At 48.1% G+C, this 24,586-nt stretch overlaps 1 protein-coding gene across 20 annotated transcripts in view; it reads left to right on the top strand.

Moving 5' to 3' along the window:
- RAPGEF1 (Rap guanine nucleotide exchange factor 1) overlaps nt 1–24,586 on the top strand; it is a 137,442-nt gene that overhangs the window by 72,612 nt on the left and 40,244 nt on the right. For 16 of the 20 annotated variants that reach the window (XM_044926469.1, XM_025261894.2, XM_025261905.2 and 13 more), the window contains exons 3-9: nt 209–322; nt 4,703–4,881; nt 9,667–9,823; nt 21,918–22,006; nt 22,675–22,827; nt 23,281–23,404; nt 23,813–23,996. In XM_044926469.1, coding sequence (XP_044782404.1) covers nt 209–322; nt 4,703–4,881; nt 9,667–9,823; nt 21,918–22,006; nt 22,675–22,827; nt 23,281–23,404; nt 23,813–23,996 — 1,000 coding nt within the window. The remainder of the gene's footprint in view (nt 1–208; nt 323–4,702; nt 4,882–9,666; nt 9,824–21,917; nt 22,007–22,674; nt 22,828–23,280; nt 23,405–23,812; nt 23,997–24,586) is intronic. The other 4 variants (XM_044926470.1, XM_044926471.1, XM_025261891.2 and 1 more) reach the window with 1 other exon arrangement.

The raw sequence follows: 24,586 nt of genomic DNA, 5'->3' as shown, positions 1-24,586 counted from the left end.
AACATCCATCATTTGGTTCCAGGGTCCATGCTCTGAAACTTGCTAAACCCTTGAAACCCAGCTGAAGATGCCCTCAAACACCAGGAACCTCAGCAGGGCCAGTCAAGCCAGATGTGTTGCAACAGCTGTTGATTTTCGTCAACCCCTTCCCTTCAGCTTAAAACGGCCATTTCAAGCTCTGTAGGAATCCAGGTTTCCTCTCTTCCAGGAGGCAACAGACAGATTTCTACCAGAGGGCTACCCTATCCCCTTGGATCTGGAGCAGCAGGCAGTAGAGTTTATGTCCACCAGTGCTGTGGCTTCCAGGTCTCAAAGGCAGAAGGTCAGTGTGATGCTAAGAACAATTGGGTTTGCCTTGCCTTCTACTGCAGAATCCTGGCCCATGGTTTTGGGGATGGAAAAAAAAAAATTCTGTTGCAATATCGTTGTGTTCAGTTGGGTGGCAACTGTGGGCTTAATTGTTCAGGAAACAGTCCAAGGAGCCATGGATAAAAGTCAAAGTTTATCCAGGCCTCCATGGTCTTCAGAGCAAAGCAAGCCCAGTGCTCACGGTGAAAGCTTGGGGATTCGGGGATTGGTTTGGGTGTGCTGCTTGGGTCCAACGGGTTCGGGGGGAACGGGTGAGTCTCATCTCTTAAGACCAGCTGTTCTTTCCTTGAGCTGCTAAGATGCTCTGGACAGTTGAGAAGAAGAAGGGCGTGTAAAGTGTAAGGTCTCTTTAAATGTCTCGCGAGACTCCTGAGCGTGATGAGATAGCACAGAACCAGTGTCTCATAGCCAGGGACTCCTTTTGTGCTGCTAACATTTACCAAGCCTGTTCTTAGCCCCACGCTCAGTGCTTTCACTCGTTCCCTTACTTAATTCTCATTATATCCCTGGGAGGTGGAAACTTAAACTTTGCAGACAAGGAAACTAGGGCTATGGAGCAAAGCCATACAAAGAGCCATACAAAGAGCGGTGACCCAGAGATGGAAACACAGCCACCAGACATCACGTCGAAACTCTAACCATGTTACGTTTATTCTTTATGAAAGTTTATTTTTTAATACCTAAAAAACCTAATGCTAATCCCCACACATAACTGAACATAAAAACAAAATTAAACTCAGCCAGGTAAAATAAAGACAAGCCTGTCAGATAAGTAGAAACTCAATTCTTTAGTAACTGTCCACAGTGTAGTCTGTAGAACTGTTGTTACAGCTCAGCTGTCGATTTAACGCCACTAGCAAACACTGCCCTGTTGCATAAACACATAGTTGTTGAATTTTGCAGTGTGCTTCCTCTTGTTTTTGTGTTGACCAGCAGAATATCTTAAAATACTAGTTAAAAGTAGGGAAAATAAAGGTTTTCAGTCCAGAGTCTTTCACTGAATCATTTTTCCTGCCCCATCTGTTAACAAAAAGAAGCTAGAGAGCAAGAATGAACTGTACGTTGTTTACCAGACTGGTCTGAATTCCAGATTGAAGAGAGGAATAAAGTGCAAGATTTGGTCTGTACCACAATTATTATTTTTTTAAATCACAATCTGTTTAGCAACCCCTTGGAGCTGGCTTTTATATGGAACAGCAAGAAGAGTGTCAGTTGTCATCTGACACTGTCCAGGGAGCCCAGAGCAAAATGGCGCACTAAGCACTGTGTTTTGCTAGTGAACTCTGATAGGGAACTGTTCCAGCCTCTCACTTCTTGGCGTTCCCCGCCCCTTTCTTCTTTATTCCTAGAGAAATGATAGAGGCAACTTGATGTTCAAGTACCCTTTCGTTAGTGGGGGCTCCTGCAGACTCCAGGGCACAGCTGGCAATGTCTGGAGACATTTTTGGTTGTCAAAACCAGGAGACTGAAGCAGGTGCTACTGGCATCTGGTGGGTAGAGGCCAGGGATGCTGGTAGGCGTTGGGCAATGCTCAGGACAGCACGTCCCCCACTCCCCCACAACAAAGAATCATCTGTCCTAAAATGCACATGCCGTGGCTGAGAAACTGTTCTCTAGGAAGGAGCTGTATAGATCCTCCCCCAAGGAAGAGCATCCCCTGGTTCCAGGTCATCACCCTTTAAGAAGGGTGGAGTTTCCGTGCCCTGTCACCTGCATGATCCAGAGTGAGTTCAAACCCACTTGGAGGCTCACAGTCAGGACTGGAAGTGTTGGGGGTCTGCCTGCCAGGGTGTGAGCGTCGCTGACTCTGTCGGAGACATCTTACCATAGCCTGTCATCTGCTGTCATCCTTAACTATTACTTACTGTCTTACAACTTAATGTTTCTGTGTATAGTCTCATTGTTCCCAGGATGTTACCTGGGAAGCTGCAGCTCAGGTAGACAGGAATAGATTCAGATTCACCCACAACTTACCGCAGGTCTCCCTGTGCCAGGCCCTGTCCTGGGTGGCATCACGCTGTCTTCCTTCTCACCTTGACTGTGCACACAAGCTTTCACTGTTGCTGGTACACAGAAAGTGTGGGCTCCGGGCCAAGGTTGCTTAATCAGAATCTGCTGTTCCCTTAATTTTATGAAATGCTTCCACAAATATTCTCCCCGAGCACGTCCCACAAGCCTCCTTAGCCCACCCAGCGCAGGCATTAGTCTTCCCATTTTGCACACGAGGAGCCTGAAGCCCAGCGGTGCCTTGGGATCGCGGCCTCCCCCAGCACTGCTGGCCTCGGGTGGCTTCCAGGCCTGTCTGCGCCATGGTGGCCCCTAACCCCCTGACACACAAGGAAGTGTGCAGGTGGGTGCCCCTGCCTATAAAGGCCCTGGCCTCAGGCTCCTGGTTCCTGGGCGTGCTTCTTCTGGGTGTCTCATTGTAAACTCTCGACTGCTGGCTGCGTTTTGTGAGAAGCCATGGTTTTAACAGCTGGAGAGAGGTGGGGAATGCACAGCATTCAGAGGGCACTGAGTCAGGGAGTAGAATCTGCTGGAGCGTTAATGGATGAAACCCGACTCTGCGGGGTGTCACGCCTCTGTTAGGAGCCCAGGGCAGCCCGGTTTGATCTCTCTGCAAATGACAGGAGAATTATCTGTTGTGAAATACCTGCTACTTTGGAGGCCTCCCATCTTCAGGTCAGCCCCTTTCTCCCTAGCAAACCTGGGGACACATTTTCTTAAAACATTGCCGGCCTCCTCCCCGTTTCGTCATGCTGGCGCCTGAGGAGTCCTGAGGTGCTGAGGTGGCAGTGTTGCGGCCATCGTCCTCTTGCCCAGCCAGCCAGTGTGGTTTTAGTCACGTTTGATGTCTGCACGGCGCCATGATTCCTTCAGACTGAGGTTCCTCTGAGCCCCGTGTAGGCCTAGGCAAAGCAGAACGCTCTTGCCTTGAGCTAGAGAAGCAAGTGCCTGGCTCTTGGAAACGGACAGTAAATAAAGGTGTCAGTTGGTAAAAAGAGAAAAGTAAAGTGAGGGCAGAGACCCCCATGCTGGGAATGGGAGCATGGTATCCTGGTGCTCTACAGGGCACCTTTGGGGTAGTGCACCCACTGAGAGGAGCTAAATCAAGTCTCTGAAAGTCGTCCCACTAAAGGGACTAATGACTTCTTAATTCCATCTTTATGGTTTTTCTTTGATAGTCCCATGAAATCCACTATTTAAAAATTTAATTTAAAATGACGTTTCTCATTATTTTAAAAGAACTAGTGTTCAGAATCATAATCACTTTATTATGTATCACTTTTTAATGTATAGTTTTAAATCTCCTTTTTTAAGAAATTATCTTCTTCTTCTTGGTGGATTTTGTTTATATAGTCCCTGGAGCGCAAAGAGCCCATAGGTGGGAGTTTTCCTCACATATACTACCCTTTATTTGCCCTGGGCAAGCAATTGATTCTACTTGAATGGATTATCCATTTTGGGATTTATCTATTTTAATGATTATTCTTGGTTTCCCTCTCCCTGCCAGCCAGCTGGGACCTGGGTTATTGACCTCAGGGTCAGTGTAAGGAGTGTGTTTACCCACTGACCGTGGACTCAAGGGACTCCCCAGTCAAAGAGGAAAGACTTGGGTGTGGGAATGTGAACGCTGGGAGGCCCAGGGCTCTGTGCTTTTATTTTCTTCCTTGGTGAGCTTTCCTCAGGAGCAGAGATACTCTGGATGCTGTTAGCGGTTGTGGCAGGAGCAGTGCCTGAATTTCTGCCGTCTGTCCAGTTCCTCACCCTTTCACGCCAGGGCTTCCAGGTCCTTTGGGAGAGCCATCTCATCTCATTGAGAGGGCACTGCGTCTGCAGGTCAAATGTGGAAATCCAACAAGGAGTCCTGGAGAATGGGCTTTGAGCACTAATGCCTCTGACCAATCTCACACAGCCCCCAGGACCTTGAAAGGCCTGGGGTTTCTCAGTTTGATTTCCTGGATAGACGTGCACAGTACCCAAGCATCCTACAGCCATCAGCAAATCAGTCTTCACTATACTTGCTGAGATTAGCAGTGATAGTTCCGTGTAGTGGAGGAGGAGACCCCGGGCGAGTCTGTCTCTGTCTAGGAAGGGACTTAAGAATACCTAAACTGCTTTTCTCCATCCAGCCCCTTCTTCTGCCCCAAGTCTGGCCTCTGTATCCTGATTGCAGTCCTTAGGGAAACAATTTGACTTAGTTTCTGCAGCAAGAAGCCCTTTCCAGTGGCATCAATCTCAAAGTGGTCTACAGGAAATTTTATTTATTTCTTTTAAAAGTCACTCCCTTTAATCTCTCTCCTCCCTCCTTATGCTTAACATTTCCTTTCAGAACCTGAGCTGGCTGGAGGAGAAAGAGAAGGAAGTTGTCAGTGCCTTGCGCTACTTTAAGACCATTGTGGACAAAATGGCTATTGATAAGAAGGTCCTGGAGATGCTCCCGGGGTCCGCCAGCAAGGTGCTGGAGGCCATCTTACCCCTGGTGCAGAGCGACCCTCGAATTCAGCACAGGTGAGTCGCTCCGAGGTGTGTTACAGCTGTGGAGGCATGGCGGCACCTTGGTTTGGGGGCCATTCACACCCGACGTTGCTGCGAACAGCGAGGAGTGCCGGGAGAAAAAGGAGCCCTCCCGCCCCTGCCCCCAGCCTTGCCCCGTGGTCGCCACCTGGCTTTCTCCCAAGGTCGAGGTCACTGTTACTCATGAAGCCTCGACGTTGAGGAAGCGCACCGCCAGTGCTGGGGGTGGCCTCTGGGTAAGCCTGTGGTTCCTTTTTCATACTGGCTGGCTCACTGGCAATCATCCCATTGATTTGGACACATTTTCCCCAGTTCCCTGTGTTAACCATAGTTTATTGTGACACCAAATCCTACCAGTATTTAGCTGCTTAGAGATCTTGACTGCTTACATTATTAAGCCAAAAGAGGCAGAGAGGAATCCCAGTAGAGCATGGACTAGTGAAACCTTGAGTTGTATCAAGCCAGGTCCTCCCAGACGGCGGCTGGATTCATTGAAAGCCAGGTACGGGGATGGAGTCAGCTTTTGTTGGGTCATGCTTCTTTTTTTTTGCTAGAGTTCATTTTCCTCTGAAAGGTTAGTCAGCGGCTTGCCTCTGTGTTTGTTGTTAACCACAGAAAGAAAAGCAGTATTGAATGTAATCTTCAGTGAGAGCCTTGCAGGAGCTTTCTCACGAGAGGCTGTCAGATGCCTGCTGGCTCTGTTTTCCTTCCCTGGTGCCTGTTGGGGATAAACATCTCTCTGTTTCAGTTCCTCAGGATGGTTTAGTGTCCTTGTAGCCCCACGGGGCTAAGCATTCATGAACCGCTTTCGGACCTTGGCAATGAAGGGCATAGTTTTCTTCTTTTGGGAGATAAAGCAAGCAGTATCTTCATTTCCAAGAAGCTACCTGCCCTGGGGTTTCTGCTGAGCCCTGTAGATTCTGCTGAGCCCTGTCTTCTGGCTTCTGCTGGTGGTCTTCTGGCTGGAAGCTCACTGGAGCCAGTTGGTGGGGAAGGATACAGTGTTGATAGGGCTTTGCCGGGTTCTGTCTTCACTTTCCACAGCAGGCTGCCGTCATGTACCCAAGCCTCAGGGGCAGCCAGTTGCTTCAGTGCCTTGTTCAGAGGCCCATGGAGGCCTCTGTGAGACAAGTGCTGTGCTTTCCCAGTGGGTCCCCAGTGCCCGGCTTGTGGACGGCCCGGTGCGGCTCTCCTTGGGGGGAATGTGCCTAACAGTAAGCTGGTTTCAGGTGCACAGACAGCTTTCTACGAAATGCTCTGATAGACTTTTCATGGGCTGGGCCCACCACGGGAGAGTTCAGATCTGGTTGAAAACACCAACTCCCCCACTGTCTAACCAGGTGCCAATTTTATGGAGGGCGAGTTGCAAGAGAGTCACACTTACTAAACTTCCTGGGGGAGGAGACGCTGGGGCCAGACCTGAAGTAAGGCGGGTGCTGGATGGGCACTGGGGGCAGGAGAAGACAACCAGAGGAGCCAGGGCAGCAGGCAGGTGTGTCCCAGGAGGGAAGAGACTCACAGTCAGGTGAGCGAGTGTGACCACATGGGTGCTGACTGCTGGAGCCCCGCGCCCACCACCTCATGTGCCCCTCTCCCTGGGAGAGTCAGCATGGCCACCTTCACTGAGTCCTGTGAGCACGCTGGCCCCGTGCTGCTGCCCAGCCTCGCGCCCCCAAATGTCAGCCAACAGCTCTGCTGGGGAAGCTACTTTCTAGACATGCAAGCTCTGGGAGACTTGATCAAGTGATATGACAGTGGTCTGGGGTGTGTTTCTGTCCGTGGGGAGGTTTTATAATTACTTAACATCTATAACCATTTCCTTGAGGGGAAAAGAGAAATGCCTGGGTGTGGCCACAAGAAACAATGGTTTTTTCCCTTTCTTTTTTTCCTGGTAGTCCTTCGGTTAATACCATTTAAGGGATATTTTTCCTCCTGAAATTTTTCAAAAGCCAATTTATGATATTTTTATTGCTTTCCCTGACATGATCGAATATACTCCCTCAAATGTTTCTGTCAGCTTCCTTCCACCATCTCATTCCTCCTGGCATAGTTGTTGGTTACATGTGTGTTAGTTGCTCAGTCGTGTCCAATTCTTTGCAACCCTGTGGACTGTAGCCCACCAGGCTCCTCTGTCCATGGGATTCTCCAGGCAAGAATACTGGAGTGGGTTGCCATGCCCTCCTCCAGGGGATCTTCCTGACCCAGGGATCAAACCTGCCTTTCCTGCATTGGCAGGTGGATTCTTGACTGCTGAGCCCCCCGGGAAGCCCGTTTGTTGGCTGGGAGGGTGTTATCCTGCCTGCTCTGTGGGTGGGGTTCCAGCAGGCAGACTCTTGGCTCCCCTTCTCCCCTGTTCCCAGGGCAGTGGTGACAGGCCTGTGAACAAGCAGCTGGCTGCTGCTTGTGGGCAATGAACGGAAGTGTGAGAGCAGGATCCCTGCTCGCCCTCCATGTAGACGGCTTTGCTCCATTTTGGAAGCAGATGAACTGGTCCTCTGGACATTTTTATGGTACAGGAACCTCCTTCCTTTTTTAATGTCCTTCCTGTTACATTTAGACACAGGACTATTCTTCCTCCAAGCTAACGATGTGAAGGGTGGACACAATTACCAATATTTTTAGGTGCTCTCAGGAAAACGTTAACATCCAGTGCAGGTAGGAATTGAGCATCACATAAAAGTGACCCCTCCCAGCTCTTTCATCTAATTATCGCCAGGTGCTTTGGTGGCATCGGCTCAGGCGGGGTGGGAGGCCAGTCTTTGTTTAAAAAGGCCTCATCTGGGAGGAGAGGCAGAACTGCTAGGAGCACCTTCCCTTTCAAGACCACATCACCTATGATCCAGCCCCCAGGAAAGTCTAAAAGTTTTGTTTTATTCTCCTAGTCGTCCTTCCTAAGAGAATAGGTGTTACATTGAATACTCTGCATTTATATTATCCTCTAAAGCAGCCAAACCCTGGCTTTCTTGCGGCTCCTTTTTCACATTTTTCTTTTTTGTAATGGGACTTGAGGAGTTTGCTTTCAGTCTTTCTGACTCTTCTTTTCTCCCTGTTGGAACACGCACGGGGTAGAGTGAACAGGAGAGTAGGAGACCAGTCTCCTGGAAATTCTCTTCCTCCTTATCTGATTCTGAAGAGCTTCTTGTTTGAGCCTTGTTTGGTTCAGGTGTGTTTTTTTTTTAATGGCTTTATTTTTAGAAGCTGTTTTAATCATCTTACAATATTATGTATTTTTTTTACAATTATATCTGTGGAGAAAAAGCATACTTTTGGCTGCTAAATATCAGCTTCTTTTTTTTTTTTTTTTAATGGGGGAGGTAGCAGTCCACAAATTTTCTACACTTTTGGTCTTCTTCTATTGTAATACATAATATTAAAAGATAGAAAAATAATTCCTTCCATAAATCCTCAGGATAATTATCTTTAGTTATTTTAGAAATATGTGTAAGGTATAAAACATCTTCATTTTGGCCTCTACTCTACAATTGTTAGGGCCTCCGAAAGTACTTGGGGCTTGTTTTGTGTTGTTGCGAAGTTGATACCTCTGCCACCACCACAGGTCACCTCGCCTCTGACTTATCCTTCTTAAAGTACCCTTCATTAGTGCGTTCCTCTGACTTCTCAACCATGGTTTATTGCAGGGGATGACAAAGCCCAGCCAATATTAGAAGGAATTCTAGTACATTTCAGGTCTCTCTGAACTCATATTTAAGGGTTATTCCTTGAGACTTCCCTTGTTGGAAATGGTGGTCCAGTGGTTAAGACTTCAGTCTTCTACTGCAGAGGGCACAGGTTTGATCCCTGGTCTTGGAACTAAGATACAAAAAAAAGCTGTTCTCTAAAAGACCCTGCCTGCTAAAAGCCCACAAACCTGTTGGTTCTTCATGACACATATGGGTTTTTACTTTCTTAACACCAGAAACGCTTTGTATTGGAGTGCACCCAATTATTTGTGATAGTTTCAGGTGAACAAGGAAGGGACTCAGCCATACATATACATGTATGCATTCTTCCCCAAACCCCCTCCCATCCTGGCTGAAGCTTAGGTTCTCAGTGTGTCATTACAGAAAGAATTCAGTGAGAGACAAAGTGAGAGGTGAAAAGTGAAGTTGCTCAGTCGTGTCCTACTCTTTGTGATCCCATGGACTGTAGGCTACCAGGCTCCTCCATCTTCCCGGCAAGAGTACAGGAGTGGGTTGCCATTTCCTTCTCCAGGGATTCTTCCCGACCCAGGGATCAACCCAGGTCTCCCTCATTGCAGGCAGACACTTGACCATCTGAGCTACCAGGGAAGCCCAAGTGATAGGTAAGAAGTGGATTTATTTAGAGAGAAACACACTCCATAGAGTGTGGGCCATCTCGGAAGGTGAGAGCAGCCTGTGAGTTTTTATCTAATTCAGAATAAGACGTGTACAACACTCTGACCTACTCGGAGGAGAGGAAGGTGGGCCATTCCTTGAGAGACGTTATCAGAATCTCGTGGAGGATGTGAAGTTTGAAAAAGCACATAAACTCTCGTGGTGGAATTTTTATACGTTATAGTTGAGAAATAAAAAAAAAAAACTTAGACCAGAATATAAAGCTCCACAAAATCTTCATCTGATGTAAGAAAATAGGTTCAGGGAGGAAAAGTGTATTTATTAAAAAGAGGTGCTGATTTTATAGAAAGGACTGAGAAACCCGAGTCACTGAGAAACTAGGTCTGTGCTAAACAGAAGACTTAAAGTGATGGCCGTGCTTTGGAGTTTTAATATTCTCTTGAAAATCTCCTCCTGCCTCCAGCTCAGCCCTCTCCTCCTGCTACAGCCGAGTGTACCAAAGTCTCGCCAACCTCATCCGTTGGTCTGACCAGGTGATGCTGGAAGGCGTGAACTCAGAAGATAAGGAGATGCTGACAGCTGTGAGGGGGGTCATCAAGGCCGTGCTGGATGGAGTGAAGGTACGTGCAGGCCCCGGTGGCCTCAGCGGGGACTTGCAGCTGCCTCACTGCCGGCTGTTGGTCTCACAAGAACTCGTTCCTAAACTCCTGAACGTCGGAGTGAACGTCTTCCGGTGTCTGCTGTTGGGTGCCACTCTATCTCACAGCTGTTTCTGTCTCTCTGGTACACATGCTCTTACGGCCGTATCACCTTTGGTGGACTGGGCCCATGGTTAGAAAAGCTGCCAGAGGCAGTCAGCCTGTCCTGGGCCTTGTGTTAAATCTGCACTGAGTCTTTATACTACAGCTCTGGCTGTGCACACCTGCCAGCTCGACAAAGGCTGGTGGAAACTGTTTTTGCGTTGACTCTTAGCAAAACTCCCAGCATGTCAACTGCTACCGTTTCATATTCTAAGAACTTCTTAGAATATGAAAGCAGGATTAGTAGAAAAGCAGGATTGAGACAACTTTGAAGTAAAACTGAAATCTATGATGTAGTTTGTGAATTTACTACCCAGGGAAGTCAGAAATGGCATAATAGAAAATTATGAATCATTGTTAAGGTGGGAAGCAAAGTCCTTCTAAGGAAGGTTCTATGGTTCTGGAATTGGGGTCCAAGGGACAAACCCTAATTGAGAAAATAAGTTTCAGTGAATAAGGAGCAAGGCAGAATGTAGGGCAGGAAACAGGTGGGAGCCTGCAGGTCAGGACGCAGGCTGTGAGCGGTGAGCAGGTGTGGACCCTGCTGTTAGACGAGGCTGTGTGATATCGTGGAAGGAGGGCTAGGCTGGAGCCCAGTTAGATTTCACACCCGCGTTCACCTCAACTTACCAGTCTGTGAACTGGAGCAATTTCCTCAAGTGCTCTGAACCTTAGTTAACTCATCTATAAAACACGTGTAGTTATGGCACCCTATATCGTGGGGCTGTAGGAAGGATTAAATTATTTAATGCATGTGAAGCTTTTAGAACTACGTCTGCACACGAAGCACTCAGATCTTAGCTGCTGTTTATCATTAATTATGTGGTGCTAGAGGTGCTCTTTGCAAATAGACCTCTTGGCTTGAAAAACTGGGGTGTTCTCCTCTCTAGACCCTCCTGTCCAAAATGGCAGCCGGGCTACTTACCCTAGGTCCAAAGACTTCCTTCCCCATTCAGCCATGCTACTAGACTCCTAAAGGCTGCCTCCTTGGACAGGTATTCCCCAGAAGCTCTGGAGAGTAGAGTAAGGACCCCCTGATGGGTAGAAATTACAAACAGAAGGCTGAGAAAGTGTTGCTTAACATTCCACACTGCTCTGGAATGAATATTGGAGAAGGAAATGGCAACCCACTCCAGTGTTCTTGCCTAGAGAATCCCAGGGACGGGGGAGCCTGGTGGGCTGCCGTCTATGGGGTCGCACAGAGTCGGACACGACTGAAGCGACTTAGCAGCAGCAGCTGGAATGAACCGTGTGGACTGGGGTGATCTGGGTGGCTCCCTGCTCTGTATGAGCAGGGCTGCTCTGTCTTCGGGGACTTCCTGGAGCTTACTCAGAGGCAGGCGGGACTGGACGCCATCACAGCATCCTCTGAGAGTTCCCAGTCTCTTCATCCCCAGAACAGTTAGGCCCTACACCACCAGCTTTGGCCATGACACCTACAGAGGCAGACCGTGGTCGCTGCTGTGTAGGGCCTGGTGTCGCTTTCCAGACTTGGCACCTGGTCACACATTCTCCCGTGCAGGCCTCCTGGTCACTCTCTGAGGTCAGCAGGACAAGTGAGACGTGACCAGGGCCACGATTCGCCATCGGGGTGTGTGCACCTCTGCCTCGCCTCGCCTCTTCCTGTTCAGGCTTCTGGAAATGCTGTTATTGACAAGTGTTATTTCTCAGGTGACATTGTTAAGGTTTCCTTCTACTGCATGATTATAATAAAGATGTTTAAAACAAGTCAGAACATCACAAATAGAAGAGTTTCCAGGCATGAAGCTTTGTGACATTCCCAAGTGGATTTTCTTTATGGGATCATGAACACGCCACTGTCAGTTGAAAAGTTGTCTAAAAGAAAATATATCGGGTTTTTTCAGATTGATCAGGATGAGAGAGGAGAGGGAGCAAGAAGGAGACACCTGTTGTTTATGAACCTGTCAGTGTCTGAACTTTTCCACAATTGTCCCTAAAATATTTTAAGCAGAACAGAGATTCTCTCAGTGACGAGCTCGGGAAATTTAGATTTGTTTCTTTTATTCAGGAAACCATTAGTGAGAATCTCCTGTGTGCTGGGCAGTGTGGTGGAATTAGGAAGATAGTGATAAAACTGGCAGAGTCCCTGACCTGATGGAGTTTACAATCTAAAGGTGGAAAGGGCAACAGCCAAAGACCCGTAATTGTATAATTAATTATAATAGGACTGGGGCTATAGAGGAAAACGGGCGTGAGGTCTGTCTTGGGTCTTGGGGACCTTCATTTTTCAGGGTGATCAGAGATGCTTCCCCAGGGATGCTCCCAGGTAGGCTGAAGCCTATAGGATGAACAGGAGCTGGCCTGCGACACCAAGGGATGTCTGTGGTTGGAGTAAGTCAAGACAGCAGGGACAATCTGGAACCTGTGGTGCTGGCATTTGTTGTTAAGGTCTAAGTTGTCATAACACTGAAAATTGACTCCCCACTTAACTCAAAGGCCCTCTCTTCCCATTTGCTGTAGAAACCACCTCCAGCCCAGGACTTGGCTGTTGGAGGACTGAGTTTCTCGAGGTCAAACAGATATGCAAGTTGGTCCTTTCAAAACCAAGACCCCACCTCTTCCTTGTTTTGCCTTTCCAGCGCTCCTTCTCTCAGGTGTACAGCTTCTTACCTGTCTCTCTAGACTCTGCTCTACCTCTTTTCAGATCCTCTTGGATCTCCCTGCTGAGTCCTCCAGCTTCTCCAACAGCACACACACACACATTTAGTTTTTTGATTGAGGGAAAGAAAAAAGCCACCTTCTTGCACTGACCTGGGGGAAAAACTTTGGAATACCCACAGTTCTGTCCTTTGACAGTCACCAACCAAAACTGTTCTTCTGTACCAGACTCACCTTGAGTAAGGTGAATATTTTGAAAGAAATATTTTCCTGACTGTATGAGCTAGGGGTAGATTTGACTACAAGTAAATCCAAAATAATCCTGCCTTCAAGAGGTAGAACTTTATTTCTCCGTCATGTGTAAGACGCCTAGCGATAGGCACTCCAAGGCCAGTGTGGCATTTTCACAGACTGGCCAGGATGTGGTCTCCTGTCCTGCTTTCTCATCGTCGTAACACACAGATTCCACTTCATGGTGCAGAACGGCTGTTCAGTCTCCATCAATTACAACTACTGGCAAGGAGGAAAAGAGAATAGGAAGTTGTGCCTTCTCCATTTGCTGGTACTTACGCCAAGGCCTCACAAACTCTCACATTTTATTGGCCAGAACTTAGTCATGTTCTGCCTGAGTGAAATTCTGTTAACAAAGAAGAGCAGATACTGTGGGGCACCTGGCTGTCTCTGCCACACTGACATTTAAGATCAGCCATTACTTTTATTCCCTGTTCAGCCTATTTTAAAATTTTTTATTATGACAAAGTTTAGACATTTGCAAAAAGAGAACAGTGTAATGAAGCCTGATCTCAGAGCTTCCATGGTTGGCCAGTCTTGTTCCTTCCAGACCTCTTCCTGCTCCTCTGGTTTATTTGGAAGCAAATTTTAGACATCCTAACATCCGTTCCTCTGTAAACACCTTAGCACATAGCTTCCAAGCAAGGCACTTCTCTGCGAAGGGCCAAATGGATGTTTCAGGCTCTGGGCTGTGCTTGGTCTCTGCTGCATATTGGCCTGTTGCATAGTCTTTGTTTTTTGTTTTAATTTCATTTTTTTAAAAAAAGCATTTTTACCTTGAGAGCCTTACAGAAGTGTCAGGGTGTGTCATTTCCTCGGTTCTGTCTCATCACAACAAAAATTTGACGCGACAGACGTTAAAGCCCTCAGCACGTCACAGCTCTCGGACAGTGTTACAGCTCTGCGTTACAGCGCAGTTTTATTTAGAAAATAAAGGAAAATACATCCTCGAGACGTGATGGCATGCGGACCCAAAAGACGCCAAGAGAAGAGAAAAAGAGTGTGCATGCAGAGGAGAAAGACAACCCCCCCACACACCCTTTGGCTCCTCTTTTTATATGTTTTTTCCCTCCCCCGGGTCTGCCCTATGTAAATTGGGCTAGCCAGGAGCGCTGTTCTACCTGAGGTCCTCACTCGTCAGTTGGACCTCCCTTTGTTCTATTTTCGCGGGCTTTTCCCTTCATTGTCTTTTAGCCACTGCCATTCTGGACTCCTTTGTCCTATGCTAACTACCTAACAGAAGCAAGCCCTTGGCTGGATTTGGCCTGCAGGGAGTAACTTGCTGTTTCTAAACAGTTTGTTTTTGGAGCTTATTTGTGTGTGTGTGTGTGTGTGTGTGTGTGTGTGTGTGTTTAAGGAAGGGTTGTTTCTCCTGAGAGTCCCATACTCTGGCTTTGCTGATTGCATCTTTACAGTATTATTTAACATGTTCCTCTGTCTCTCGAGGGCTTCCCTGGTGGCTCAGATGGTAAAGAATCTGCCTGCAGTGCAGGAGACTTGGGTTCGATCCCTAGATCAGACAGATCCCCTGGAGAAGGGAATGGCTAACCACTCCTGTATTCTTGCCTGGAGAATCCCATGGACAGGGGAGCCTGAAGAGCTACAGTCCATAGGGTCGCAGAGTCAGACACAATTGGGCGACTAACACTTTCACTTTTCTTTCTGTCCCTTGAATTTCCTGGAAAACTAGGCTGAATCAGATTCAAGTTTGTGTATTTAGAAGAATGTTTCTTGGGTGCTGCCCTGCAGTTCCTTCTAGAAGCATCTTTCCCCTTTTGATGCTAATAGCCGTTGATGGTTATTGCTTAAATGGTTCATTCCTTGGGGTTGCTAAATGGCAGCATTCTAATTCTTCCTGCCTTCCCTTCCTCATTCCTTAGTGGGAATACTTTGAGAGAGACCTCTCCTTGTCAGTCATGGTTACCCTGTGTTATAATTCCCAGGGAAGAGGCAGAATCAACGCTCAGTTCCTTTCTTTACTTACAGGTTATCAGAAAGAGTGTTTCTTAGCTTCCTCTAACATGACCCGTGGATTGAGATTTTTATTGGAACATTCTGAACGCAGGTGTATAAGCGCACTGTGTCCAGTCCACTGCACATAGGACCTGTAGTGGTGTTCCCGTCCTGTCTTTGAGCAGTGACAGCGTCTTCAGATTGTTTTCTGAGTTCATTGTGACGTGATCCCAGAAGTCTTTGATAGTTTTCTCACTTTGGGGTATGAAAAGATGTTCTGGGTTCATCTTGTAGACTTGTGTGTGAATGGTAATAACTATATTGAGACATAATGCCTCCACCGTACACTTCACCCATTTCGAACGGACAATGTAGTGATTTTTAGGATCTTCTCTGCATCGTGCAGCCAACTCCACAGTTGATTTTAGACCATTTTCATAGCTTCAGAAAGGAACCTCATACCCTTTATACTGTCCCCAGACCCTGCCCTTGTTCTCTCCATCCCCCCAGCCTTTGGTAACTGCTAGTCTACTTTCTGTCTCTGTTCATTTGCCTCTTCTGAACACTTTACACGTATAAATAGACTCATGTACTATACCGTTTGGCCTTTTGTGGTTGGTCCTGTCACAGCATCATACTTTTGAAGTTCATCCATGCTGTGGCGTGTATCAGTACTTGATCTCTTTATTGCCAAACTGTACTCCATTGCATGGATATACCACATATTATTTATTCATGGACATATGGACATCTCAGTTGTTTCTACCTTTTGGCAGTTTGGGGTAATGCTGCTGCTGCAAACACTCAGGTATAAGTTTTTGTGTGGGTTGTTGTTGCTCAGTCGTGTCTGACTGTCTGTCTGGATATATGTTTTCATCTCTCTTGGGTATATGCCTAAGACTGCAGGGGCTGGGCCATATCGTAACTCTGTGTTTGATCTCGTAACAGACCACCATACTGATCTCTAAAGCAGATCTACCATTGTACGTCACCACCAGCGATATACGAGGGTTCCAGTTTCTCCACATCCTCACCAGCATGTGTCACCGTGGGCTTCTTTGACACAACTGCCTGGTGGGCTTGCAGCAGTACCTCACTGTGCTTTTGCTTTTCATTTCCCTGATGGCTGATGGTGATGAACATGTTTTCCTGTGCTTACTGGCCTTTAGAGAAACGTTTATTAAGATCTTTTGCTTATTTTTAAATTGTGTTATTTATCTTTTTTTTATTATCATTATTATTGAGTTGTAATCACCTAGTACATTTCTTCCCGCCAACCTGGCATCAGCCAGATTCCTTTAGGGAGCTCTGGTCCCCTTTCTCAGGGAATGGTGTTCAGAGACCTCATTCCACAGTTCCTCGTTGCTCCTAACTGACCACGTGCTAGTTTCTTTAAGAGAAAACATGTCCTGAGTTTATTCTGGTAGTTCCAGTTCACTTCCAGGACCACTGGAGTTTTAACTTAGCCTCATCAAGCTTATATCTTAATTTCCTACCTCCCACTCTGAAAAATCCGAGTTTTCAAAAATATCAACGTAATGACTCATTTGTCTTTTTCAGAACGCAAACACAGTAGTCTCAGAATAACAGCAACCTCCTCCATCAGCATGAGTATTAGAAATTATTAAAGATGTGTCAGAGTTATTTTTACCTTCAGGTTATCCATCATTTTGCAGTTATTTGAAATAGTTCTTCTTTGTGTGGCCATATGGCTACATGGTCTGTCCTATGTACCTTCTATTTGCGTACTTCCTGTGTGCAGTATTCTTAGTATTCATTGCTTTACGGAAGCGGAGAAAGAGAGGGAAGGGGAAAGAGGAAGACGACAAGGTATGTATAGAAGGCAACTGCTGTGTAGGAACTGTGTGATGTACTTTCATAAGTCAGAAAAGGCATCATGCTGCTATTTCAGGTTCATTTCAGGTTCATACACTCCGCGTTTGGGGGTGTTTTGTGGGTATGTTTTTTAAATTATAGGGTATCTTAAAGTAAGATAAGCCCTCCCCAGTCCACTTTCTGAGCAGTTCACCAAGTATTTTCTCTAGTAGACCTGCTGACATGAAGCACTGCACTGAACATTTACTGCTTTTTCCTTCTCACGGGTGTTGGGTGTGGAAGGACTTCCTATCCAGCTAGAAGTTGTAGCAGCAGCAGCTCCTTTGGGGCCGTGATATGCTCTGCTTAGTTACAGTCAGGGGAAGGGCTTTCAGTGATAGAGTAAGCTTGTTCAGGGCCTTTTTGGGGTGACTCCTGAAAGCTTTATTGAAGACACAAGTGCTCAGTTTCTCAGTTACACCCCTTCCCCATGCCGGCCTGGCCCCGCCTCTGGGCTGATGGAATCTGAGCTCTCCGCTGCCTGCCTTGTGTTGAAGCTGCTATGAACTCCAGAAGCAGCCTTCAGAAGTCCCCTGCCAGCCCACTGCCCGCGGGCACCTTCCCTGCTCAGCAGCCTGCCTTGTCCTGAGCACGGACGGGAAGGAAGACGCTTCCTCTGTTCTGTTGCTGCCACGCCCCCACTTAGGTTGGGGGCAAGGAAAGTCCCTTTTTGTCACCATGAAAGTCACACAGGGTCTGGGGTGCCCTGTGATGGCGTTATACCTCTGTAGTTACAGGAAGCTCCCCAGTGGCCTGCGTCCAGTGGACAGCTCGCCAGTAGAGGGGCTGTGTTGTGGCCGTAAGCTCAGGGCCCGGCAGAGACAGAGGATAGACGTTGACAGGTCGGGACATGACCTGAGCAGAGCAGCAGGCCCCCGGCTGCAGAGGAGGGCGCTTGCCAGCTACAGCATGTGTTCTCCCCATGTGAGCCCGGAGGACTTGGCCTCCCCACGCACAGCCCACGTACCCTCTGCCAGGCAGGGACCAAGAAGGTGAGAACAGATAGGAGTGTGTCTTACCTGAGCCCTGAACCGAGGGTCATTTCAGATGGAAGCATCTCTGTGATCACTCAGTATGAATAAAATGAACCTAGAAATGAAGCATTATGTATTTAGAAAGGAACTTTTCCAAATACCTTCTGGCTTTTGGAAACTGCTTTTCCGTGAACCGGCAGTTGTCTGATGCACAGCCGCCAGCTCTGGACCCAGTCTCAGTTGTCTCTCAGTCTCTTCTAACCTGTGCGTAGGAGGACCAGAAAGTCTGACGTCCTCCCAGAAATCTGGCTTCAATGGAGGGCGTAGGGCTTTCAGTGGGGTTGAGGGTATTGGCACGGTCGCCGAGGACACACCCATTCTAAGGGCACTCTTACTACCTGTGAGCGTGAAGGCCTACTGGCCAGCCTGTCTGGGCTGGAGGGCATGGTTACCATGCCCCTCGCCTGCAGCTCTGGGCCTGGGCCTGGCGGGGTGGGGGCCGGGGGCGCCAGGCTCTGCCTTGGTCTGGAATGCGGGTGCACACTTGCGCACGTGTGCTGTCTTCAGTGATTCTGTTGCCGTCGTTCATTAGTTGGCTTCGCTCAGCTGCTTCTCCAGAAAGATGGCCTTCTAATTATAGTCACTCAAGAATTAGTGGAATGTTTTCCTGCCTCGGCAGATGCGAGTGTACACACTTCTGTCTTCCCTTGCCCTGCTCGTAAAGAGCATGAGCGTGAGTGTGGGGCTTCCAAGGACTCCCCCTGATGCTGCACCCCCAGGGTAAACTGCCTCCCCCATCCCTCTGCAGGCGACGGGATGCGGGGGGCTGCCTCCCTCTTCTGATCGCGTCAGCTCTTGGCTCTGCACCTCGTCTGTAACCACCAGCCAGGTAGCTGCTCCTTCAGCGTGCGGGGGCCATGTCTCACTTGTAGATGGTGGTAAACGGCCAAGGCAGACCTTCTCCTCTCTCCTCCCAGTCCTTGGCTGTGGGCAGCCGCCACCCTCCCCACCTCTCCAGGAACAGGCATCGGCTGTGGCAGAGTTGGATGACACGGACTCCGATTACATGGAGTATGCCTGTTTTCTCTTTTAATTGGTATTTCAGAATTACTGTATGTTCACTGTAGCAAATTAAGAAAAAGCAGGCAAAAGCAAGAGAATAAGGGGTGTTTCACAGCCATCTTTTTTTCCATACATGTGTTCTTGGTTGTGTTTTGTTTCCAAAACATACTGTGTATCCACCAGTGTACCATCTGGTGGCTTCTTTTCCACTTAACATTGTATTGTTTTTCCACACTATCATACATTCTTGTTCTGAGTTTTCTTAATAGTAGTATAATGGTCCATTGTTTGATTCTATCATAATTTATGTAATCAGTACCTAGTCCAGTTCAGTCACTCAGTTGTGTCCGACTTTCAGACCCCCAGGCCTCCCTGTCCGTCACCAACTCCTGGAGTTTACCCAAACTCATGTCCATTGAGTTTGTGATGCCATCCAACTATCTCATCCTCTGTCGTCCCCTTCTCCTCCTGCCCTCAATCTTCCCCAGCATCAGGGTCTTTTCAAATGAGTCAGCTCTTCGCATCAGGTGGCCAAAGTATTGGAGCTTCAGCTTCAACATCTGATCTCCCTTAGGAGATGGACTCCCTTAGGATGGACTGGTTGGATCTCCTTGCTGTCCAAAGGACTCTCAAGAGTCTTCAACACCACAGTTCAAAAGCATCAATTCTTCTGCGCTCAGCTTTCTTTATAGTCCAACTCTCACATCCATACATGACCACTGGAAAAACCATAGCCTTGACTAGATGGACCTTTGTTGACAAAGTAATGTCTCTGCTTTTTAATATGTTGTCTAGGTTGGTCATAACTTTCCTTCCAAGGAGTAAGCGTCTTTTAATTTCATGGCTGCCATCACCATCTGCAGTGATTTGGGAGCCCAAAAAAATAAAGTCACCCACTGTTTCCCCATCTATTTGCCATGAAGTGGTGGGACCGGATGCCACGATCTTAGTTTTCTGAATGTTGAGCTTTAAGCCAACTTTTTCACTCTCTTCTTTCACTCTTTCATCAAGAGGCTCTTTAGTTCTTCTTTACTTTCTGCCGTAAGGATGGTGTCATCTGCATATCTGAGGTTATTGATATTTCTCCCAGCAATCTTGATTCCAGCTTGTGCTTCCTCCAGCCCAGTGTTTCTCATGACGTACTCTGCATATAAGTTAAATAAGCAGGGTGACAATATACAGCCTTGATGTACTCCTTTTCCTATTTGGAACCAGTCTGTTGTTCCATGTCCAGTTCTAACTGTTGCTTCCTGACCTGCATCAGTACCTAGTAGTGAATATTTAATTCTGGAATATTGACTAGTCTGATTTTATCTGTGACATAGAATGCTGCAGTGACCATTCTTTGTGGCTTAATTGTTTTACATATCTATGTTATTTTCCTTGGGTTAAATTGTTATAAAATATATGCAGATATTTAAGGCTTTTGATGTGAACTGACAAGTAGTCATCTTTTAGAAAGACTCCCCAAATCATTGCTTCCCTCTATCATGGAAGTCTGGAAGTTTCTGCTTTTATTACCATCAGAACTGGAGAACTTCTAATGATTATTGACCATTGGTTTTTACATTTGTGAATTTCTTTGGTATTTTTTTTGGTGTGTTCACCTTTTTTCTAGTTTTTGTGTTTTTTCAAAGAATGCTTGTTCCATGAAGGAAATTAATAGCATGAAGGGTATTAACTCTTGGCCTTCGCATACTTGTTGAGGTTGCTGGGCAGGGCGTTTTTAGTTGGAGAAGCTTTGCAATCTGATCTAGGGGCACACTGCCATGTTGCCCCCACTTTCTTCCATTGCTGCCTCCTCTGTAATTTTAGAAATAGTTGTTCATGATGAAAGCCTGAACTTCTCCTGAGACACAAGAAGGTCCTGCCCAGGAGTGCATCAACAGGAGAATGGATGAAGGAATTGGTTTATCCATACACTGGAATATAACTCAGCAACAGAAGGATCACACAGAGACACGGCCATTTACACTGAGCAAAAGAGGACAGGCGAATAGAGACAGAGAGTGGGTTGGTGGCTATGAGGGGCCCCCTAAAGGTGCCGAGTTTCTCTTGGAAGTAATGATGAGCCCCGAGGTTGATTGTGCTGATGGTGCCCAACATTGTGGACAGACTGAAACCCGCTGGATTGCACGCTTTCAATGGCTGGATTTTATGGCATAAAGCTGTTCAGAAAAAGAAGGTAGACGCAAAAGTACATATTGTGCGGTTCCACTTACATCAAGTTCTAGGCAGAAGTGATCCAAGAAACAGAAGTGAGAAAGTAGTCAGTTGAGGTGGGGCAGATAGACTAGAGAGAATGGTGGAAACATTTTGGGTTTTTTTTTTTTGTTTGTTTGTTTTTTGTTTTTAATTATTTATTTGGCTGTGCTGGGTCTTAGTTGTGGCATGTGGGATCCAGTTCCCTGACCAGTGATCAGACCCTGGTCCCCTGCATTGGGAGCACAGAGTCTTAGCCACTAGACCACCAGGGAAGTCTCTCATTCTGTATTTTTTGAGTGGGTCTTATATGGAATATGCAGCCATCAAAACTCATCAAGTCAGGGGAAATGCATTCTCATTGAAAGAAAACCAAGTAAACCCTAATTGCCTTTTTTTTTCTCCTATTAAAAAAACTTATTTTCTGAAGTCATTTCTCTGATAGGTGATAAGCCCTGAACTTTCTGTCGAGTGACAAAGATCCCCACTCATCATCTCTGGGTACCCACAGATGCTGCACCCACAGATAGCTCACTCTGGGAAACCACCTTACCCCAGACCACAAGCTTGATTGTTAGTAGGCAGCATCCTGGCTTCAGAGAATTCAGAGCAGGTCTTCTCCACAAACCAACTGGGAGTCACTGCCAGGAGTTTGTGTGATGAATTTAGTCATTCTGAGACAATGGGCTGGTCATTTCCCCCTTCCAAGAGGAAGTGTCTTTATGCATGCAAAACTTCTCTGCATGCTGTGGAGGTGTTTTGGGCGGGTAGGACATGTTTTGGGAAGTCATGAACATTACCTGAGTCAAACAATACTCACCCATAGGGTGAGTGGGGACTCCGGGCGGTGGAGGGCAGACAGCTGGCCCACCTTGTCAGGACATTCAGCGTGAGGAGCTCTCCTCGTGTCTCACCTCGTTTCTCTTGTGTGGGGGTAGGAGCTGGTCAGACTCACCATCGAGAAGCAGGGGCATCCGTCTCCAACAAGCCCTGTGAAACCCAGCTCCCCAGCTTGCAAACCTGACAGGTGAGTGCTGACTAAGCCCTCCAGGGGTTGCGGTCTCGGTCGGTGGACACTTGACAAAGAAGGGAGCCCCCGCCAGGCAGACCGTGTCCTGTGAGGCCCGTGGTCCCTTTTCAGTGACCTCTGGGTAAGAGCCCAGATTACCATGAAGTGTGTGTAGCTCACACCTATCTTGAATGATTGCCTGGTCTCAACATGGTCTTCTCTCAGGACACCGTGTGATGTGCAGAGTGACCCCACCTACACTCTTCTTGACCTGCTTCCTCCCATGATGAGAAACAACTTTGACAGATTAGGTTTTTAGGGGTTTGGCTTGAGAGCATTACTGAGGGTGATGTGGACAGTTGAAGGCCTTGCAATAATTTCTACTCGCAGCCCCTAGTGAAAAAAATAACACCTTCATTTGGGGGCATTTTCGAGCATCGTGCAGTCCAGAGATCCCTCTCACAGATAAGGAGACAAAGGTGCAGACTCAGGGGCCGTGGCCAAGCTTCCGTGGGTGATCGAACTGGACTTGAAACCCCATCTCTGCCATGGAGCCCAGGGCATAGTGTCAGCTCTGTGTCCTGGGCCCCTTGGACACTTCCCTGCCCCGGTCACATCCTGACACTCTCAGGGTCTGCGCTTGCCCTGGGGCCTTCTGTAACCCCGAGTTCTCCTCAACCCTCCAGCCAGTCTGAGCTCCCCCTGACGGATCGAGAGATGGAGATACTAAACAAGACGACCAGCCTGTCACAGTCAACCGAGGGGCTCCAAGACTCTATGGACGAAGAGGTTGCACCCCCCAAGCCCCCCTTACCTGGCATTAGGGTGGTTGATAACAGGTACTTTCTATTTTCCTAGCTCTCTCATCTATTTCTGTTGTAATTTCACAAACGGATGGTGCCAGCCAAAAAGAAGATGGTGCCATTAGGGGAAGAACTTGCTCTTCAGGCACATTGGTGGTTTGACCTTCCTCAAGACACTGTCTCCAGAGGACAAGAGTCCGGCCCGGTGCCGGCCCCTCGCCCTCCCCTACCCCCTCGCCCTGAGAACTCCTAGCTGCTGCCTTTTAGCCCTAGCCAAGCGGAACCTGGTACCATTTGTCATGAAAGGAAAAAGCAGGGACTTTCAGATGCTAGGCTTTTGGCAGAAGGGGAGTGGGGTGGAAGTTGAAAGGGTGGAAAGTAGGATCAGTGTCTAATAATGTAAGAACCTCACATCCCACACCCTAGCATCTGTATAAAGGATTTTTGTTCAGGTTGTCTGGTTTGATGGGGTTCCTTGCTCTGTTTCAGTCCTCCACCAGCACTGCCCCCGAAGAAGAGACAGTCGGCTCCATCCCCCACCCGTGTGGCCGTCGTGGCCCCCATGAGTCGAGCCACCAGTGGCTCCAGTTTGCCTGTTGGAATTAATAGGCAGGTAATTAGTCCCATCCAGAAAGGCAGAGGTTGACTTCAGGTCTGGTACATTGGTTCCTAAAACTGAAAGAAGCCCAGTGGTCTTAAGTCCCTGTCTTTGGTCACAGGGAGGAGCTCTCTACCTGGGCAGCCACCGTTCCTGAGTGGTCTTTCCCTCTGCAGGCCGTGGTGGGGTTCCCTCCCAGGGTGGGGAGACGGGGCCCAGCCCAGGGCCTCCCTTGGTCAGAGCACTCTGAGCGCCTGTAGAGGCCTTTTCTCAGAGGCGCCGCGTGCGTGGTGTTTACTGCCTGCAGCCAGTTTCTGCACATCCCAGTATTTCCTTCGCCAAGTACACGCACCTGCTCCCTCCCCTGGGCTCAGCCGCCACCCCCCAGCAGTGACTTGGGCCTGTTCTCACTTTGCACACGAGGACTTTGACGTGGACTGTTACGCACAGAGACGGCTGTCGGGAGGCAGCCACTCGTACAGCGGTGAGTCTCCCCACCTGTCGCCCTGCAGCAGCATTGGCAAGCTCAGCAAGTCGGACGAGCAGCTGTCCTCTCTGGACAGGGACAGCGGGCAGTGCTCCCGGAACACAAGCTGTGAAACACTAGGTGAGCCACAGGCATGCACATCACCACCGCCAGCTTCGCGCCTCCCGGTGGCTCCTGTGAGGTCAACAGCGAGGCCAGTCACTGGCTCTGTCGACCTTAAGTCCATCAGGATCTGAGCCACGGTGTCCTCTTCTGCAGAATGAGGATACTAGAGTCTGTCTCCGAAGGGGGTTGAAAGTTTATTGCAGTAACACTGTGAGACCACAGAGACATGGCAACGGTCACTGTTATTACAGTTGGTCCGCCAGTGTGTCTCGAGACTCCCTTTGCCCAAGGGGAGCCCACGTGCTAAGAACTGTAAATGGAGGGGAGGGCCCCAGGCAGCTTCTGACAGAGGACGAAGGCGAGTGAGCAGCACATGCTGACCTCGGGTGGTGGGGCCGGAGGAGGGTCTGCGGCAGCTTGGCAGAAGGCGTACAAGGCATTGAACTGTTCATGTCCTGTGAACTAGACATTTCACTTCTGAGAGTTTTTATCTTAGGAACACAGTCAGAGGTTTATAGGAGGATTTCCATGTAGAGACTTTAATCTCAGCATCATGAAGAGCCCTGGTAGACTGGGAACAACCTGACCACTCAGTGTAGGAAATC

The sequence above is a fragment of the Bubalus bubalis genome, chromosome 12 (assembly GCF_019923935.1).
Source record: "Bubalus bubalis isolate 160015118507 breed Murrah chromosome 12, NDDB_SH_1, whole genome shotgun sequence".
NCBI classification, from domain to species: domain Eukaryota; kingdom Metazoa; phylum Chordata; class Mammalia; order Artiodactyla; family Bovidae; genus Bubalus; species Bubalus bubalis.
Note: the sequence above shows the minus strand (reverse complement) of the source record. Positions and strands in the feature narration are given on the sequence as shown.